General features: G+C 41.5%; 1 protein-coding gene across 4 annotated transcripts in view; it reads left to right on the forward strand.

Moving 5' to 3' along the window:
- The window catches only part of FBXW8 (F-box and WD repeat domain containing 8), a 103,637-nt gene that overhangs the window by 58,791 nt on the left and 25,408 nt on the right, over positions 1 to 19,438 (forward strand). For all 4 annotated transcript variants that reach the window (XM_039868237.1, XM_039868235.1, XM_039868236.1 and 1 more), the window contains 2 exons: positions 5,081 to 5,277; positions 8,161 to 8,367. In XM_039868237.1, the coding sequence (XP_039724171.1) occupies positions 5,081 to 5,277; positions 8,161 to 8,367 (404 nt within the window). The remainder of the gene's footprint in view (positions 1 to 5,080; positions 5,278 to 8,160; positions 8,368 to 19,438) is intronic.

A 19,438-nucleotide genomic window follows, 5' to 3' on the forward strand; every position in this document is an offset into this window, starting at 1 on the left:
GAAAGCTCGTTTGTGGAGAGCGAAGAACGAGACAGTTGCAGAGAAGCAGAGGCAGGATAAGTGGTGCACACAAGAGGCATAGACAACGAACTGCCTTGGTTCTGATGCTTTCCTAGTTCCTGGTTCTGATCTCTTATAATCTCTAGCTATACTTCCTGCCCTTGGGTTCCATGAAATAGCCCCGTTCCTTTTCAGTTTTAAGACAGTTTCGGTGGATTTTTCTTTCTTACAACTAAATGTTCCCTTGCTAAAACGTAAGACAAGCATTCAGCAAACCTTTATCGATGGTCAGCCACATTTACTACTACGAATTCACTACCTTACGGTATGTCGCGGAAAAAAGGCACAATCCCGCCACTTCGTAAGTCTGCATTGCTGTGTCTGCAGTTTAAAACTTGGCCTTTCAAATGAATTTATGTCAGATTTTTAAAAGCATCACCTACTTGAAAAGTGAATTTATTTGACCCTGGTAGGCATTGACTGCTTCTTCCTTAACATCATGCAGTGGACGTGGACCTGGATCAGCTTGAAACATTGGGAAATTAGCTGCTGCTTTTTGGGATCTTAAAATATTGTGACAACGTGACGAAAAGTTATCTATTGTCTTATTGTACTTTGTATATATCTGTTAGGTGTTATTAAAATGTTTAGGTTTCTCGTAAGTGTGAATTTTATGAGAATAGAGATCATGTCCTTTTTCTGTGCCCTCACATGAGGTGCGTGGGTGATGCCACTAGAATGTCAGCTCCGTGCAGTCAGAAACTGTTTTGCCTTATTTTGTCTTGTTCACTGCGGTGCCTAGAAGAGTGGCTGGCCCAGAGCAGGGGCTCAGTTTCTATCATCTTTTGGAATACTTGTTGAATGTATTGCTGCACCTGATTTCTTTTTGGCTAAATGTTGGTTAACATGGATGATAATCTGCTCTAATATAAAACATTCTTATAATTCGAGAATCGACTGTTCTGAGTCCCTGTAATTTTGATGGTGTGAAAGTAGCCTTGATATATAACTATGTTAACTAATAAGTTTGCCATTTATAAAATTAGCTTTCACTCAAACATTCCTTCCTGTTAGGTGCTGTGTCTGTTCCTCATGTTTTTTGGGGGTCATGTATCCAGCAATACAGTTGCAAAGTGAAACTGCAAACCTTACAAGGGCTGCAGAATTTTATAATGTTAAAAGTGATATTGCAAGAGCAGTAGAAGTGGTAATTACATGGGTAAATGTAAATGGCTTTTTTCCCCTTATTTAAGTCTCTTTAAAAGATAATTGCCTGCTCATGCAAAAATAATAACAATGTATGTTGAGTTTATAACATGTAGAAATAAAAAAGTATGACAACAATAGCACAAAGCCTGGGAGGGAGGAAATGGAAGTATGCTGCTCTGATGTTTTTCCATTGTATGAGAGGTGGCATAATATCACTTGAGGGTAGATTGATAAGTTACATATGTAAAAATCCTAAAGCAATTGCTAAAATAACACAACAAAGAGTTTTGGCTAATAAGCCAACAAAGGAATTAAAACGGAATAAGCACATACAATTAATCCAAATATTCAATCCAAAAAATGATAGAAAAAAGGGGAAACAGGGGCAAAGAACAAATGGTACAAATAGAAAACAAATGGAAAAATGGTAGATTAAACCCATTCTTCCCAATGATACATTAAAGATAATAGTCTAAACACTTCAATTAAAAGCAAGATTAACTCTATGCCATCTACAAGAAATCCACATTAAATGTAAAGACACATGGCAAAGTGAAAAGATGGAAAAATATATACCATGTTAACACTAATCAAAAGAAAGCTAGAATGGCTATGTTAATATCAGGCAAAGTAGATTTCAGAGCAAAGAATATAAGTGGGGATAAAGAGTGACATTTCATAATAATCAAGAGGACGTACCACTCCTAAATGTTTATGCACTTTAAAGTTATCTTGGAGGACTTTGCAGATGATAATGGCACCATCGACAAGTGAGGATCTGACCAAGGTATACACTTGACATTTGAAGCAGGGAGAACTGACAAAGGTGACGACACCACAGGCATTCAGAAGAGAAGGGGGTGACCGCTAAATTGCTGGGACCCTAGAATGTATGTTCCAAAAAGACCCTTCTTAGGATAGCTCTATGAAATTCAACCTTGTGGTGAAGGGTATTTTATTGCATACAATTCTGTTGGGAAAATGATGCCAACAAAACCGATACTTGATTAATAATGAAAAATGTGTTTATAGATAAACTCCATGTGTGCTTAGAGTGAGCTGTGGTTGAATAACTTCCACACTTGGCAGAACGCAGGGTGAGTTTACGTCAGTTACTCATCGATCTCATAGTTATTTTATGCACTTGTAAATGCAGCTGCTCATCCTGCACTTTTCTAGCTAGATTCCAGCCTGGCCTCATCATGTACCAGGTGGCTTTGGACAGTTTAACCACTTGGAGTTTCTGTCTCTTCTCTTTTGTAAAACGAGGAAAAGGATGTATAGTCTTCCCAAGATGGAAGTGAGCACTCACAGGGAGTTGACAGATGAGAGAGTCTGAATGTTGGAAAGCTCTAGGCAAATAGCAATTTTTATTTCTCATTACTGTTGATTGTGATGTCTCCAAACAAAGGCAGTGCGGAAGTATTGGGAAGAGGCACATCTTGGAATGTACCTGTCTCCTGTGTTACTGTGTCGAGCCACTGGCATTCTCTGCAGCATGTCTGTTTCTTCCGAGTCAGAATGGAAGGAATTTGCCAACATATTTTCTGGGGAATGTGTTATGGAACCTTTTCTTTTGAGATATGTTTATCCCCCAAGTTTATCATAATTTTTGATATTATGTCCTTGAGATATTGAGTACCCTGTGTTTTAAATCTGAAGCAACATGTAACTTGAAGAAAGCTCTGCTTTTGTTTTTAATCACCAGCTTAGCCTACTGACAGTTCGAGAGTCTTGCAAAGCAGCCCAAATGTATTATTTTCTTCTGACTACATTTATTTAGTGCTGAAGGATACTTTATAGTAAGATCTTAAGTTCAAAGCATTTATTGTTTAAAGACAAAGTACAAAGCAAGAAACAAGATGGGAAGATAGATTGCAAAGAGAAGAAAAATGAAAAGCTTCATCTGTTTTAGGTAATAGGAAGTTATAGAACTAGGACTGGATTTATGGATGAGCAATTGGGAGGAAGTTAGTGCTATTAATAGCTTAAATATGCATTATAACACAGCAGGAACTATAGAATACATAAAAATGTATGAGAGGTTTGTCTCCAGCATTTTATGTTTTATCTCCTTTAATTTGCCCAACGGTCCTGTGTGGTAGATAATGTTATCTTCAGTTTTACAGTTGAGGTAACTGGCTCACTGTAAGTAGCTTGCCCGAGGCCTTCACTAGCAAGCACTGGAGGTGGATTCGAACTCAGACAAATAGCCACTGACTGTTATCTCCACAAATTATTTCTCAGTAAATTTTGAAAAATAAAGTCTCTTGGAATTGGAACTGAGCATTATCCAGCATGTGCAGAAAGTAGTTATTTTCTTGGGCAAATCTTTGAGGAAAAGAAGTAGCTTAGTGGACAGGAATGGTAAAAAGAAATTACTTGGTGAGAAAAAAAGAATAAATGGCATTCCAAATATGGGGAAGTAGAAAAGTGTAATTACCTGTACGGGTTCGCAAACCTGAGCATTTGCTCAAATTGACTGAGAATTTGCATTTCTAACAAGCCCCCAGCTGATGCTGATGCTGATGCTGCTGGTTCTGGGACCATCCCTGGAGGTTACTGCTGTAGACAATTCGAGCACGTTGGAGACACGTCCAGTGTGTATGAGGGGGATTCACATGGGTAGCAGCATTCAAGTTGCTGGGGAGAAGGGTGTATAGTAAAATCGGAGTTTTTAACAAGCGTGGGATAGTCAAGCTCATGTTTTACAACAACGCATAATAAAGCACCATGGCCAACTGGAGCTCGAAGAGGGTGGTGGAAGGGAAGGATGTACAGTACTTATAAAAACCACTTAGCGTGTGGGTTAATGGCTGCTTTCAGGTGTTGCTAGCATGTAGAACAGCAGTGCCGGGCCTAGAACAGGTGCTCCATGATTATTAGTTGCGTAAATGAGTAGACAAGTAGAATGACTTAACTCCATATGTTAAAACTAATCAGCAATCAACATATGTACTCCTATTCTTCTTAGATCGCTCTCATAAAACTTTTTTTTTTTAGTTTATCTTTTTAGTAAAGGTAATTTTTGGAAAACATTTCAGAATGTACAAGGAGATAAATAGTAAATTTCCCTCCTACTCTTGTTTCTGTCCTGTGGTTTCTTTCCTTAGAGGCTCATCACTGTTAACAGTTTCTTGTGTGGCCTTCTAGGATATTCTCCTTATGTGTACACGTGCACGTGTGTGCGTGTAAATTTTTTTAAATATAAAAGTAGTGTAGCATACTATACCTCTATATTGTCCTTTACCTTTTTCATTTGACAACATATTTTGATCATTTCACATAGCGTATTAATAAGGCTGTTTCTTCTTTTAACTGCTCATTTTATTTAAATTCCAAACTATCTAGGTGGCATTAAGTAGCTCTATATTGATGGACTATAGATAACTTTCAATCTTTTGACATAATTAAGAACATTTGTAATTTGGTAAGTATTATCAAATTGCCTCCAAAATGGGTGAATTTGTTTACATTCCTACCAGCAATTTAAGAGAAAGCTTATTTCCCCATATTCTCAACAACAAATGTTTTATATATTTATCTTGATCAATTTGATTGGTATTGTATTAGTTTTTATTTGTATTTTTCTAATGGCGAGTGAAGTTTTACATTGTTTTCTTATATTTATGTCAGTTGTGTTTCTTTTTCTGTACACAGCATGCTCATGTACTTTGCTCATTTTTCAGTGGCTTTTTTTTTTCTTGAATCTTAGAAGCCCTTTATTATAGAAATTGACCCTTTGTTTTATGTGGTACAAATATATTTTTTAACATTTTATCATTTATCTTTTAATTTTCTTTATATTGAACAATTGTTATTCTATAATTGTGCATTTTAAGTGAATTAAAAAAATTTTTTTTCTACATAGGATTTCTTAATATTTGGGATCTAAGGACTGGAAAGGATCCTATTCATCGCTTTGAGCACGATGCGAGAATACAGGCACTAGCCCTCAGCCAGGAAGACGCAACTGTTGCCACAGCTTCTGCTTTCGATGTTGTAATGTTACACCCCAATGAGGAGGGGTATTGGCAGATAGCTGCAGAATTTGAAGTTCAGAAACTGGTGAGCTTTTAGTCTGGTCATCTTATTTCTTATTCTTAGAACCTCTGGATCTAACATAAACAAGTAGTAATGATGTTGGCAGCTCCCAACACAGGAATAAATCTCACTACAGCCTTGTGAAAGAGGTGCTATTATTTCCCTATTTACCAAGAAGCCAATAGAAACTTACAGCAGTTTGTGGACCTGCTCCAGTCTCAGAGCTAAGAAGCTGTGATTCAAACCCCAGGGCCGACTTCAGGGTTTCTCATTGTCGCGGCCCTCAGCCTCTTTTGCATCACCCGGACGTTCACCCCTGGAAACCCTAGGTCAGCTTCTGGCCTAATCTCTAAGTGAAAATGAGTTCAGTGGTACCATCCCAGCTCGTATGGGAAGGGAGGCTTTCATCCTAAACTTTCTCCCTCCTGAGATTTTCTCACCTGGAATTAAGAGTAGCTCTTGAGTGAAAGTAGATTTAAGTCAGTGTTATTTGGGCAGCCATGTCCCAGGATGTCGTGCGAGGCTGAGCCAGCCTTAAGAGTTCTTTATATAGAGCTTATTTCTGAGTTCATTTGTACGTGAGCTTCTGCATTTGTATGGTAGGAGATGATTTGGTGGTAAGAAGGAAGCGCTCAAACCTGTCAATGCCGAATTTGGATGTACTTTAAACAAACTTGATTTTGGCACTAGTGGGAGAGTGAACAGAAAAGCCAACCTTGAATAATGAATTGATAGCCTGACCTGGAACAAATCCTTTTCCCCTCCCTTTTCCTGCTGGTGGAAGTCTTGTTAGGCTTGAATAACTAGAAAGCCGAGGTGTCTCTGCTTCACCTCCATAAGCTTCTCATCTCTTTAATGATCAGATTTCTGAAGTTTGGGTTTAGTGTTCCCCCAAAAACTGCCTGGGGCTCTTATCGCACCTTGGGTTTTATTAGAAAAACGTGAAAGTATCATATTTGTTTGTTTTTGAAACTACCATGGGTCTTATCATCTGGTCTCTGACTAAAGAACACTGTAGACCAGCAATAATTATATGAATTCAGACAGTTACTTAAGATGCGAGTCCCTCTATAAAATGTAAATCCTGCCTTGGCAATCAGTGGGCATCCTGGCACAGACTGGAAGCTTTTTGAAGTCGTTTTATAGCTCCCAGCAAATGGCACAGCCACCGTCCATCCGAGCCTCTTGGTCTGTCCAAAATCCAACATTAAGATGAAATTAAATGGCAAAACTGAAGATGTCAGTTTTAGGAAAATAAATGATTTTTAGAGTAGAGAAAGGGGGCAAGCAACTGTTGCCAGAGGCACGTGTTTTAACACTTCTTCTGTATTATTTCTCACCCTGGGTGGGGGGTTGCCACATAATACACTGTCACAAGAAAGGGCACCGTCTGGCCTGTAGAGCTGGTCCGTTTTTGTCTTCCCCAGGTAGTCTCCCCAAATTGCGTGGGCAGTGTTCCCGTGTCTGTAACGTTAGCCTAGAATATCCGTCCCTTGTGGTGGGTCCTCAGCTCCCAATGTGGGGCCGCCACTCACACTGTTGGGCCCAAGGATTAGCAGAGTCACCCAGACGCTTCCTCTCTGTCTCGGACTCCTCTGGACAGTCCTCACCGTTCAAGCTTTTGAACTCTTGTAGTTATTATCAGGGCAGTGCTGTCTATTTACATTGTGGAGTTTCCTAATTACACAGCATGACCCATGCTCTGCTTTTGTACTCAGAATGTACTCGAGGTGAAATCTGTCATAAACTGCACTTGGGGGAAACGTGCCACTTACGGATCTAGAAAAGCAAATTATTCTTGAAGGAAGCTCAGGGGATAGAGAAAGTGGTAGCAATATTGCTGTCCGGGATCCTGTGGTGGTGAAAAAATGCTGTTGGCAGTGGCCTTTCTGCTCTGGATGACACTGAAACCAGGGGAGAGCAGTTTTGGCAGCAGTTTTGGTATTTACACAAATGTTAAAATGTGATTTTTCCTGAGCAACTGAGCAAATTTTATTTATTCAGTTTCTGGTAAAAAAATTTCTTTGAATAGTTATTATACTCTCATGGTTCACGATTTAAAAGACTCAGGAAGGTGCCTGGTGAGAAATTTCACTTCCACCCCCACCCCCCACACCACTTCCTCTTCGGAGGAGCCATTGTTAGGAGATTGATGCGCATCAAGCCAAGGACATCACAGGCTTCCGCTGCCCTATCTTCACCCGTCAGCACGCTGTGAATCCTGTTACCTTGCGTTCCTGCTTTTCCTCCAGATTTTCCTTAGAGATGATCCCAGTTGTATCAGTTCACAAAGAATGTCTTCATGCCTTTTTCTCTGACTGCATAGTATTCCAACACATAGATATACTGTCAGTTAGTTAATTACAGTACTTAGGAATGCATGTTTAGGTTTCTCTAGTTTTTAGCTATGACAGAATGGTGCTACAGCAAATAACCTTATACAGTCATTTTGCATAAATTTGACTTTGTAAGTAAATTCCTAGAAGTGACTCGCTAGGCCAGAGCACATGTGCATTTGACATGATAGGCGTTGACAGATTTCCTTCTGTAGAAGTTGGACCAGATTATATCCCGCCAAACAGTGGGACCCATGCGTATGGTTGCCCCCTTCACTTCTAGCCCTGTGTCTTAGCAGACTCTTTATTGATAGGACAGGTGAAAATGGTATCTCGGTGAATTTTTACTTTGTATTTCTCTTATTAGGAGTGTATTGTGTTTCTTTTATGATGAGCATCTTTTCATTTATGCAAGAACTGTGTTTCATTTACCGTCCCCTTTACCTGTCTTTTCCTGTGGGTTTGCTGGTCTTCTCATTGATGTGTAGGAGGAACTGTATATTTTTTTGACCAAGTCAGGATGAATCATAGTTGGGACCTGAAGGACTAAACAACTCTTATCCTTTACCAGGTTGACTACCTTGAAATAGTTCCAGATACCGGAAGGTACCCTGTGGCAGTAGCCACTGCTGGAGATCTGGTCTATCTGCTAAAGGCTGACGACTCTGCCAGAACCCTCCATTACGTCTATGGCCAGCCTGTCACCTGTCTAGATGTCTCAGCCAACCAGGCTGCTTTTGGAGTGAAGAGTCTGGGATGGGTGTACGAAGGAAATAAGGTACAGAAACAGCAAGATGTGCAATTAACAAAAAAGAACATCAATTTTTATTTTTAAAAGGGCAATTACAAAATTAAAGCTCTCTGATACATTTTTTAAAGATGTACTCAGGAAATACATATTTAGCATGGTAAAAAAATTTTAAGCACTTCGAAAGGATATAAAATGAAAAGTAATTGTTTCCTTTTTCTTCTTTTCCCCCAGCCCCGCTCCACAGAAGAAACTATTCTTAGTTTTTAGGTATCCATCTAGAAAATTTTAATAGGGACATTTATACCCTAAAAAACATATCCCTGTAGAAATGAGATCATAGTGTATATACCGTTCTATACCCAGCATGTTTATTCAGTAATATACCTTGGAGAGCATTCCATGTCAGTGCGTACCAAACTCCCCCTTCCTAGGATCCAACATGTGCTTGCAATCCATAGTTTGCATAACCAGTCCCCCCACTGGTAGGCATTTAGATTGCTTTCACTGTCTGGGCTGCTATAGACCATGCTGGAGTGTGTGTTGCAACTTGCAAAAGTCTTTGTGCAGAATATCTCTGGGAGAAATTCCTAGTGGTTATGTTGCTTGGTCAGAGGATATGTGCACTTAATATGTTGGTACACATTGCCAAACTGCTTTTCAAAATTGACGTTCTCACTAACAGTACATGATAGTGCTTCTGATACTCAGAGCCAGACACGTTTTTAATTGAAATTCTTTGCACGATGACTAAATTTTGTCACTGCCTAGCATTTTACTACCCTGACTGTCAGCCAAGTACGTAGTCTTATCTTAGAGCTGATTTGTGGAACTCTCATCCAGTGGAATCAGGGGAGGGAGGGATAAAGTTTTGTTTTTCCTTCATTTTGCCTGCCTTTGACCCCGGGAGCTAGCAGTGGTGTAATCCGTGGGAGGAAACTTCTCTGAGCCAGCATCTGCTCTGACCACATACTGCTCCTAAGGATGAGGCCCTCCTCCGCATGGCAGTGCTGTGGGCTGGAGGAGAGCCAGGCTCTGGACACACACACCCCAATCCCAGTCCTACTGCTGAACCCTCTTCATGCCTCAGTTGTCTCCTTTGTAAAAGGGGGTTCATAGCAGTACTTGCATTGTAGAATTGTAGGATGAAAACATGTACGCAAAGCTTTAAGCCTAATGCCTGACATGTAGGAGTTAGCTGTCACCGTGTGCCTCCTCTCATTACCACTCCTAGCTCGGTTCTGGCCTCCGGTTGTGACTTTTGTGTTTCCCATAATGTGTATGGTCACCTGAAAGGTCAAATCTCATTTGTCTAGGTGGTCACTGGTTTTACAACTTAGTCAATACTCAAAGAGTTGACGCATCCTGGATTCCAATTACATGTTCTTCATTCAGGAAGTTAGATAAAGCAGTAGAAAATATTTGTGGCTTACTGTAGTCTCACCGTGAGAAGGGACTCCCTTTGTGCTCAAGACGGCCTGCTTTGTTGGAGCATAATCAGCATATGTGAGCTGAAAAGTCTGTGGTGATATAACTCCTGTGTTTTGTCTTCCTGGGAAGCGGGGGAAGGGGACAGCAGTTGGTTTCCTAAGGCAGTTTCCTTTCTCGGGCTTTGAAAAATTTTCTTTTCCCATCCCTGGTGAGCTCATTTGTTGAGAGAAGAAAGACTGTGTATTTGCTTTCTAATTTTTCATCCATTATGCTTTCGGGTTCGAGTTATCTCATTTATTTCTCAAGTTCTCAGTGTAGTGAAGTAGTACGTATATTTAATACTAGCCTGATTTAAATTTTTCATATTCTCAATAAATTTTTCATCTGGCAGTTCCTATTTCTCTTTGACTTGCCTGAGTAGATTTATTTCTATACAATCGTATATTTTGATAAAATCGTAGTAGATATATTTGAGAAATCAGTTAAAGGGATAGTTCAGTGCAAAATTAGACTGAGAGCATCTTTTAGATATTGATATAAATAGGCACTTTTTTTGGATGCCTCTGAAAATTTCCAATCTAATTAAAGGCATTAGTTATAAGAATCAGCCTATTAATACCTTAATTTTATGAAAATTCACTTTTGAAAGTTTATAGTCCCTTAAGAAACTTGTTACTGGTATTTTTCCATTGATATTTTAAAATTAAGAGCGGAAGTAAATTTGCTACAAGCATGTGTTTAAGTATCTATTTGAAATTTGACAGTAGCATTTAGTCATCCAAATATTTTGTGAATACACCACCAAACCTTCAAATACTTTGTGGGGGTGGGCGGCTGGTTGTTGTTAGTAGTGCTGGTAATAACGTTGCATTGAGATGTTTCTTCAACATGAACACCACCCACTCGAACGTGAGGGAAGCCAAACTTTATCTATGAAACTTCCCTTATTTTTGCGGAGGCAGGACTTGCCATCTGATTGTGTTTAATGGATTTTCTGCTTCCGCAGAAAAACTTGCATTTTTAAGAAATCTAATCGTCATGTCACGTTTCTGTGTGAATTACACTATGTCATCCTGTTATCCTATAAGGTAATGTCATAATACCCAAATAATCTCTTGTGAGATGCTCAGTGTCACTTTGCTTGTGAATGCCATGTTTTGGCTATATCTGTGCTTCGGCCTGGCAGCATGTGTCCCAGCACATTTTATTAGGTTGGTGTGAGACTATTAGTGATAGAGTTTGCCTGGAGCTACATACACATGGGGGTTTGTGTCTGTGCCTCTGGCCTGTATAACTCGGAATCAGATGAAGGCTTTATGAGAACAGAGAGTTTGGTTTATCTTTGTACCTGATACAAAACTGGGGTTTAGCTATAGTCTATTATGGATTAACTGTGATAAAAAGCAGACAGTGAAGTCCAAATGTTGATAGAGAATAAATTTGAGTCAGGAACTGAAATTTCTCTAACCTGTAGTATTCCAGAGATGTTCTTTTTGTTTAGTTGGAGAATATCCTTGCACCATTTGATGATCGCATTAACATTTATGGGCACCACAGCTGTCTGAGCATCAAATAATAATGGTTCCGATTCATCCATTCCTCTATCGAGCTAGCCAGCCCATCGCGTGTTCATCACAGACCATTACAGAGGACCAGTTGTGTTGCTGGCATTGGCGGGGTGTAAAGCAGCATTATAACAGATTTCAACAAACTGGTTCTTGTCAAGGGACCTAGCTCTGTGAATAAACAGTTTTCTAAGGAAATGAAACCAAGTAATGTAGTGAAAATGTATCTATTTAACCTAAGAAAAGGCTTGTGAATACAGCTCTGGTGGGAAGGATCGGAGAGATAGTGCTCCGAGACATCTCAGGAATGTCGGAGGTCAGACTAGGGGCCACCCTTGGCGTGGCCAGCATTTGCTTGAACCAACTAAAGTCATAGAAAAAAGTGGCTATTATCTATTTCCATTCTTTGTTGAAAGATCAGATTTTTAAACATATTTTGTGTGTGTGTGTGTGTGTGTGTGTGTGTGTATGTGTGTGTGTTGACTAGGTAATGCAGTCACCTGATTCAGAAATCAAAAGAGAGGAAAAGGGTATGCGGTGGGAGACCCCTTCCCACTCCTTTCTGCCTGCCACCCAGTTTCTTCTCCTGGAGCCAAATCAATGTTGTCAGTTAGTTATGCATTCTTCCAGAGATATTTTATGCATATGTAAGCAAATTACCTATACATATTGTATGGGTAGTCCTCCCATACATATAAAAAATATAAATGGTAAAATACTACATTATCGTTCTGCACCTTGCTTTTTCCTGCAGCAAAATTTCTTGAAGATCATTTCATCATTTCTTATGACATAATACAGAACTTCTAGGTGTTTCTTTGATGTGTTTTTGTTTGGGGCTTTTTTTTTTTTTTTGCCTCTTTTTTGCGACGTTATGATGTTGCAGCTTGTGGAGGTACACCTTCATTCAGCTAGTCCCCTATCGATGGATGTTAGATTGTGTCTGGTCTTGTGCTGATGTGAACAACACTTGGTCCACATGAATGTGTTTGTAGGGTTAGTTCCTCAAAGTAGACTTTCTGGGTCAAAGGGGTCTGTGCCTTTATAATTTTGATAACTATCACCCTCTATAGATGCTGTCCCTTGGAAAGTGGCAGATGGCTGTGCATTCCATTCCTTTAGCAGTTCTTTGACATCTTTTCTCTCACCAGCTTTACAGAAAGATCACAACAAACGAGGCCAGAAGGAACATACAGAGATCTGTCTGGTCCTGCTCTTCGTTAAATATTTTTGTAGCTCTCTGATTTTAGGATGGATGCCTATTCATTTAGAATCACATGGCTTTGCCTAGAACCAGCATAGTGCGGCTGACAGCCCGCTCAGGTCACTGTGAGGGTGGAAAGAACTGCACCATGCCCTGGTATGTGTCCCTTCTCAGCGTATTTGGTATTGTTTGAGGGAGAGTCCGTGGTTCCATTGAGATGGTAAGCTGACCTGCCTCTTTCTGTAAAATGAGGAGGGTTGGACACATGACCTTTGGCCTTCCGTTCAGCCTCTATGTTCCTTGAATTTTTAATGAAGAGATTAGGTGGTTTAAACTCGTTTCTTTACCTGTGGAGTTGTGTTGTGCTGTTCCACCACTGGAGGCTGCTAGGTAGCTGAGGGCTTCTAAAGAGGGTTGTGGAAGCCCATTGCTCTACTGTTTCTTTCCTAAGGAGATCTCATAAGGGCCATGCTTATGGCCGGCAGACATGATCAGGCTGGAAATTGGTACTTTTTCATCAGTTCCTAGCTCACTGGGCAAGGGGTGTGTGGTGAGAAGGGCCGCTCAAAGGTCTTTTACTTTGAGGTGAAAATGAATTAATAAGTTTTTGCTGTTGCATTCTTGCCTTCTCAGACTTCAGTGGCATTAATGCCCTTAAAGATAGCTGTTGCTGTCGCATGTGCTTGTAGAAGAACCAGTGCTATCGCAGTTACTCCGGCCTCATCTCCTCACCGCGCTGCAGAGCAGACAGCAGAGTCAGCTCTGTCACTGTGGCCCTTTGTGCCCAAACATTCCTTTAGGATTCGTTTCTATACCTCCTGAATCTGTCAAAAATACTTCCACCCACGAAAACATAACTTATGATACTGTATCGTCTTTATTAATTCTTTTGCTCCCTGAATTAAATTTTGCTCTCAGCGATGGAGGGTGAGGAGATAGAATTGCCTCACTTAAGAGCATTATGTTGACCACGAGTCTCATGCCTCATAAAGGAAGAGAGAGACCCGCTTAGGGCTCTTAGCATCATTCTGTATATTTGGACACATTTCCTAATTTAGTTCCGAAGTGCTTGGCATTCAGTGGCAGGCCGTATTAAGCAGCGCGCGGTGTGCATCCTAATCAGGGGGATGTGAGTGAAGTAATCCTGAAGGCTGGGATGTGTTTGACAAGGACGCTGGCTTGGCGCTGCTGCCTCAGCTTACATCACGCTGGAAAATAATTGCTAACGTCTCTTATGATAATCATTCCCTTCACACGGACGTGAAAAGACTCTGGATTGGTTGCTCGCACTCGTCACGAGTTGAAATATCTGTCTGGGAGAGCCTTTGGAATCGGAGACACGGTGCTCGTGGATCCCGACCACGCTCCTCTATGCCTACCTCCGAGTATGCAGTCCGTCTTTTCTTTAGTTCAAGGTTTCATTCCAGAGAAGAATTAAAAACTTAGTCTTTTTGAAGCAGGATGACTAATTTAAAATGGAAAGTTCACAATGGACACATCTCATTTCCTTTTCACTTTCACCGTAAACCTTTAAAATGTTTTATTTTTCCTTTCTTCTTGGAGTCATTTAGGAAAGCAGTTCTTGGAGACCGGTTTTCTGGGTTATTGAGTGATGCTACCAGAAGGGCCCGTTTTTGTTGCCGAGGTTACTGTCATTGTTAATGACTACTGAGCGCATACTATGTGCTGGATTTCTGACTGGCACTGGAAACCTAGAGATGATTCAAACGTGACATCTGCCTCAGGGCTTACAGCCTTGTGTTCCTTAACAGCAACTTAGCGATGTCAAGGTATTTTTATCCATACCGAGATGGACGTGAGGTCACAGGGAGACCTTCAATAGTGAAGTTGCTGAATCCCAGAGCGATGAACAATTATACAAATAAGTAGGGGAGGATTGAACATTCAAATGCGTTTTGTGCATATTTTAATATGAAAATGGTATCAGTCGTGATATAATTGTTAGTGTGATTATATAATATGTTAGATTCTCCTTACATGGTGGGAGAACCCTCATGGAGCCCTCAGGTTTCTCAAGACAGAGCAAGAAATCTCTCACTTGGAGACTTTGAGGACCTGACAACCTCTGATCTTTTGTCCAGTGATGATGTTGATTCTGCAAAAAGTATTTCTTGGACAGCTGCTGCTGCTTATGGAAGCTTAGAGTGCTTCAGGGTCTCCAGCGACCTTGGCTCACTCCCGTGAGGAAGCGATGAACTCACAGAAAGTAAATAGAGGGAAAAGTGTTTTCCGCCAAGTCAAGGTAGTGGTAGAACCACTGGGGACTGAGTAAGGGGTTCAGAGTCAGACGAACCTTAGGCAAGTTACTTACATGCCTCGGGTTCCCTGTTTGCGAACAGGATAATACCTGGGAAAGGTAGGTCGTGCGCTTTTGCACATGGCTGTGCTCAGTACTTGTTAGATACTGAGCACCAGTACTTCCCCATCCCCAGCAGCTCTGGGGTCAGGTTGGAGTTCTTCAGGAAAGCCTTAGTCAAGAACACAGTCCAGGCAGAGGCAGCAGACCTGGAGGAGGGGTTTCCAGGGGAGCCCGGAAGCAGCATTGGGGTGACCCAGGCCTGCCAGGGCACGGGTACTGTGGGCTACTGTGGGAACTGTGCTGAAGTACTGATAGCAGTCTGTGGTCCCTCAGCAGATTCATTTTCCAGAGAATAGTTTTGAAAAAATGCATTTAGAATAGAAAGGGACAGGTCAATTTAGCCTCTTGAAGAACTAATGCAGTAAGTTCATGCGAATGCTGAGTCACTTTGAGACACAGAGCCAGCCCTCTTCACCAAGCGAAGGCTTGTGTACCAATGACATTTGTATCATTTTCTAATTTTCAGAAACATTGATCAGGGTTCTCGAAGCTCTGAGCAAGCTTACAAGAACATTAGTACATTGAAGAATATGCTGATCATTGCTATTTTTGTTTGTCTTTCGAATTAAGCTTAGACTTTTATTTAGGGCCTAATTTTTCTAATGGCTCTCCTGATTATTTATGTGGCATTTCTGTCCTCGTTTACCATTTCACACCCATGGGAGACTGTGAACTTGGGGTTGATCTTTACGTTTATTTATTCAACCTTGTAGATGGGCGGGGGTGGAGGGTTGGGGAGGTATGGCTTTGGTCTATTCCAGCCAGATGAGTCTCCTGTCCAAGCAGCAACTAGGTTTGTTACAAGGATGAAAACTCAGTTTGTTTTTCAGTTACCGAAGATCAAGGGGAGGGCTATTGGAAATGTTTGCCTGTAACACTGCAGAATAGGCTATATGAGTTCAATTATGTATAACATATTCAGACAATTTAGACTGATGGTATTGGTTTGGGGAAGGCAGGAGAAAGAAACATATAGAAAATGGCCTATGTGAGTTTGAATTTCAGAATATTTAAGACATTTTACTATTTTCAAATACACAGTAGCTCAATAAACTAGACTAATGTAATATTACAAAGTAGAGAACTTTTGTTTTTTATTCAATACATAGATGAATTTGATTGATTTAGTCAGAGCTTCAGTCTTTTGTGAGGCACTGTTAGGCAGTATGTTTATAATTAACTTACCAATTATTGAGCTGCAGATGAGTTCTAATGGATGCAAAGTTACTTTTTTTAAAAAAAAAACATTACTCTTTTAAGCATTTTCTCAGTGTGATATTAATTTACAGGGTAAATCTGGTTTTGTAGATAGGCAAAGGAAAACTCAGTCCACATTTCAATACTCACATTCCGAATCGAGGGACTTGGGAGGGGAGACGAGGTTTACAGTGTGTCAGAATGAGGGGAGGAATCGTCTGGACTGTGTGGCACGGAGAAAGCAGCTCTGCTGTGACCTGGGTTCCAGCCTCCGCTCACCTCTCCTGCTCCCAGTTCAGTACCCAGATTTCTTCAGGTCTTTCGAGGTTAGGACCTCTGGCCCAGGACCCACCTACTCCTCCAGGTGCCTCTTTGTATTGTGACGGTAACTTGGGCCATGAACTCTTATCTCACATTCACAATAAGTTTTACGATGTATATCGAAAATGACTCGGAGATAGTTCTTCTCCAGCCCCCTGCCCGCACTTGCCCCTGACCTTTCCTACCACTTGCTGGCTCCCTGGGTCCTCACGGTCCATCACAGGTTTGTCAGAGTGATGGTTGCGTGCCGGAGACTGTGAGGAGGCCCTGGTGCCCACCTCCTGCTTGGCCTTCAAGACCAGGGAAGTCAGGCTCCCAGTCCCACACCTCCAGAACCAGCCCTTGCTCCAGCCAGGCTGGTGCGATCCAGAGCATTCCCTCTCCTCCTCCTGCGTCTCCTCATCCTTTCAGGAAAGGTCCGTCCAGAGTCCCACTTACCAGAAGGAGCCTCACCACCTGTTCTGGCTCTCAGCGAGCAACCCCCTTCTCTGACTCTATGCGGGATCTGCATCCCACGTTGTGATACTGTTACTGCCCAGGACTGTTCTTAATGAGATTGGCATCAGTTGGGAAGCACATAGTGAGTATTTAGAGCTGAGTAATGCTTTTTTAAAGGCTGAAATTCGATGTTGGCTTGGGAGGCAGTGTAGATGTAGTGTAGGGGTTCTCAGATGCCAGCAGGTGTCAGAAAAATACAGCTCTCTGGACCCCAGCCCCAAGGCTTCTGATTCAGCGACCCTGGGATGGGCTCGCGAACCTGCACGTCTGGTGAGTGCTGCCGATGCTGCTAGTCTGAGGGCCACGCTTTGAACACCTGGGGTGGACGTTTAAAGAGCATGGACTTGGAACCCACCCACCTGGGTTTGAATCCTGGTCCCAAAACCTCATAGCCGTGTAAGTGGTTTGACATCTCTACCCATTTCTTCATATGTAAAGTGAGTAAAATCATGATACCCACTTTGTGGAATTGAGGGATCAGGTGAGAGAAGCATCATGGCAGTGTTTTGCACATAAGAGAACACTCTATTAGCCATTATTAATAACCATTTTTGCCAGAAATCAGGAATAATATGGTGGCAGACATTAACACAGGAATGAGAATAGCTGGGCTCTCTGCCTAGTGTGTCCTTGGCTACTGTTGTTACCTGTGAAATTTGGGGCCAGTTATTTAAAATCACTTAAACCCTAGTTTCTTTATGCATAAAATATAGAAAGTAGTATTTATCTGTCTTCCTCTTGGTGGTTGTAAGAATCAAATGGAATGATATTCTAAAAGGATTTGTGTGAAAGGCACATCATAATTGTTAACAGCTAATATTTATAGTGTTCTTTATGTGCGAAGCACTGCTAAGCATGTCCGTGCCAGTACCGTCATGCACCGTATGGCGTTGAAGGTCATCATGCCCTCTGGGTGTGAAGGGGAGCCATGGGTGGACTGTTTGCCCTGTACCAAAGGCCCCCATGTTCACTGCGATTTGTCACTCTCCTCCATCAGCTGTCGCTTGTTTCAGTCATTTGGTTTTAGCTACATTCTGCCTGTCTTCTTCTAAGCCTTTGTCTAGTCTAACTTGGGGCCAGACTAGCAGTTGCCAGACTAGTTAACAGGAAATTGATATCCAAGTCAGTGTAATATCCTGAACCCTACGTACGGTGTTAACTGAGTTTATAGGCTTACAGCTCTCTTCACAGCATAGTCATCTCACTTGTAATCTTCTCATTTTTTAAATAATATCCAAATTGCTTTTAATTTTAAAGAATGCATTTCATAGTTTGCAGCCTCAGTCTTCCAATGGAGAACAGGTTTAATAGTAACTTTTTTTTCTCATGGAGACTGTGATTAGTTAATGTCGTTAATATTTTTGAAGTGCTTTGAACTGTCCATGCTCTTTATTATAACGAGGCCTGTTGGGAGCATCAAAAGAGGATGTGAGGATTTTCAGCTTTCAGTTACACATTTGCATAATAATTATAATCTCTTCATTGGACTAAATGCTTATATGGTGAGCATTTCCTGTTCATTGTATGTACCCACAACCAGTTCTTTGTGGTTCTTAGTGTCAGGACAGAGGTTGTTAAAGGAGATGCCCAAAGCAAATCAGCATAATCTCCTCACCCCACAAAGCAGACTTGCCCTCCCTTATTTCCAGTACCTGTGGGTGCATGTGGAGATCGTGGAGGGGAGAGAAATAGATTTGGATCGCGTTTGCCTGCATTTTCACCAGACCATATTCTTGCTCTCTGGGTTCTTTTCAGGCTTAGGTCACAATAGGTGTTGGTTTGGCCTCGCTCCTGTCCTTTGTAGACATCTGCCCACATCACAAAGCTCCCGAGTCTGGCACAGTCTGCAGTGATTGGCAGTGCCTTCCCGGGCAGAGTCCAGTCCTGGAACAGCGGGGGTTGCAGGTGCATTGGCACTTGGTGATGGAGAGCACACACGGGCCTTGCCTACCCAGCGCCTGGCGACACTCAGCAACACCGTCCCGTCCCTGAAATATCTTGGCCTCATGGGCTTGTCACTCCAATTAAAACTTAAACATGAAGGCAGCCCAAGCTGCTTCTCTCTTTGTGTTGCATTTGAATGTGGACTGTGCCAGAAGCATGTCATGGAAACTGTCGAGGGGGGGTGCTCAGGGATCTGTGCTTGTCAGGGGGCCATTTCTTCAAGCTTTGCATCTTGCTCGTTGCTGCTGCTAAGTGCACCTGAGAGGCAAGTTTTTGTTTGCCAACAGAAAGTCACCTTTGGGATGGTGGTGAAAGTCATTTTCCACATGTTCACAGATATGCCTGTTACCAAGCCTCACGCTCTGACTTATCTCTGGCAAGGACTTACAAAATAGTCTCTCTGGCTGAATGTCAAAAATTACATCATATCGGAGTAAACTGCTTTTAAATCAGACATCCATTATTCATGTATATTAACTGCTTTTTTATTTTTTTATTGGCTGTTTTGTGTATGATTTACTCTTTTCTTACTAGTTCCCCCTCCCTCCCCAATTGTCTGTC

This window comes from Pteropus medius, unplaced genomic scaffold (assembly GCF_902729225.1).
Source record: "Pteropus medius unplaced genomic scaffold, Ma_sr-lr_union100, whole genome shotgun sequence".
NCBI lineage: Eukaryota > Metazoa > Chordata > Mammalia > Chiroptera > Pteropodidae > Pteropus > Pteropus medius.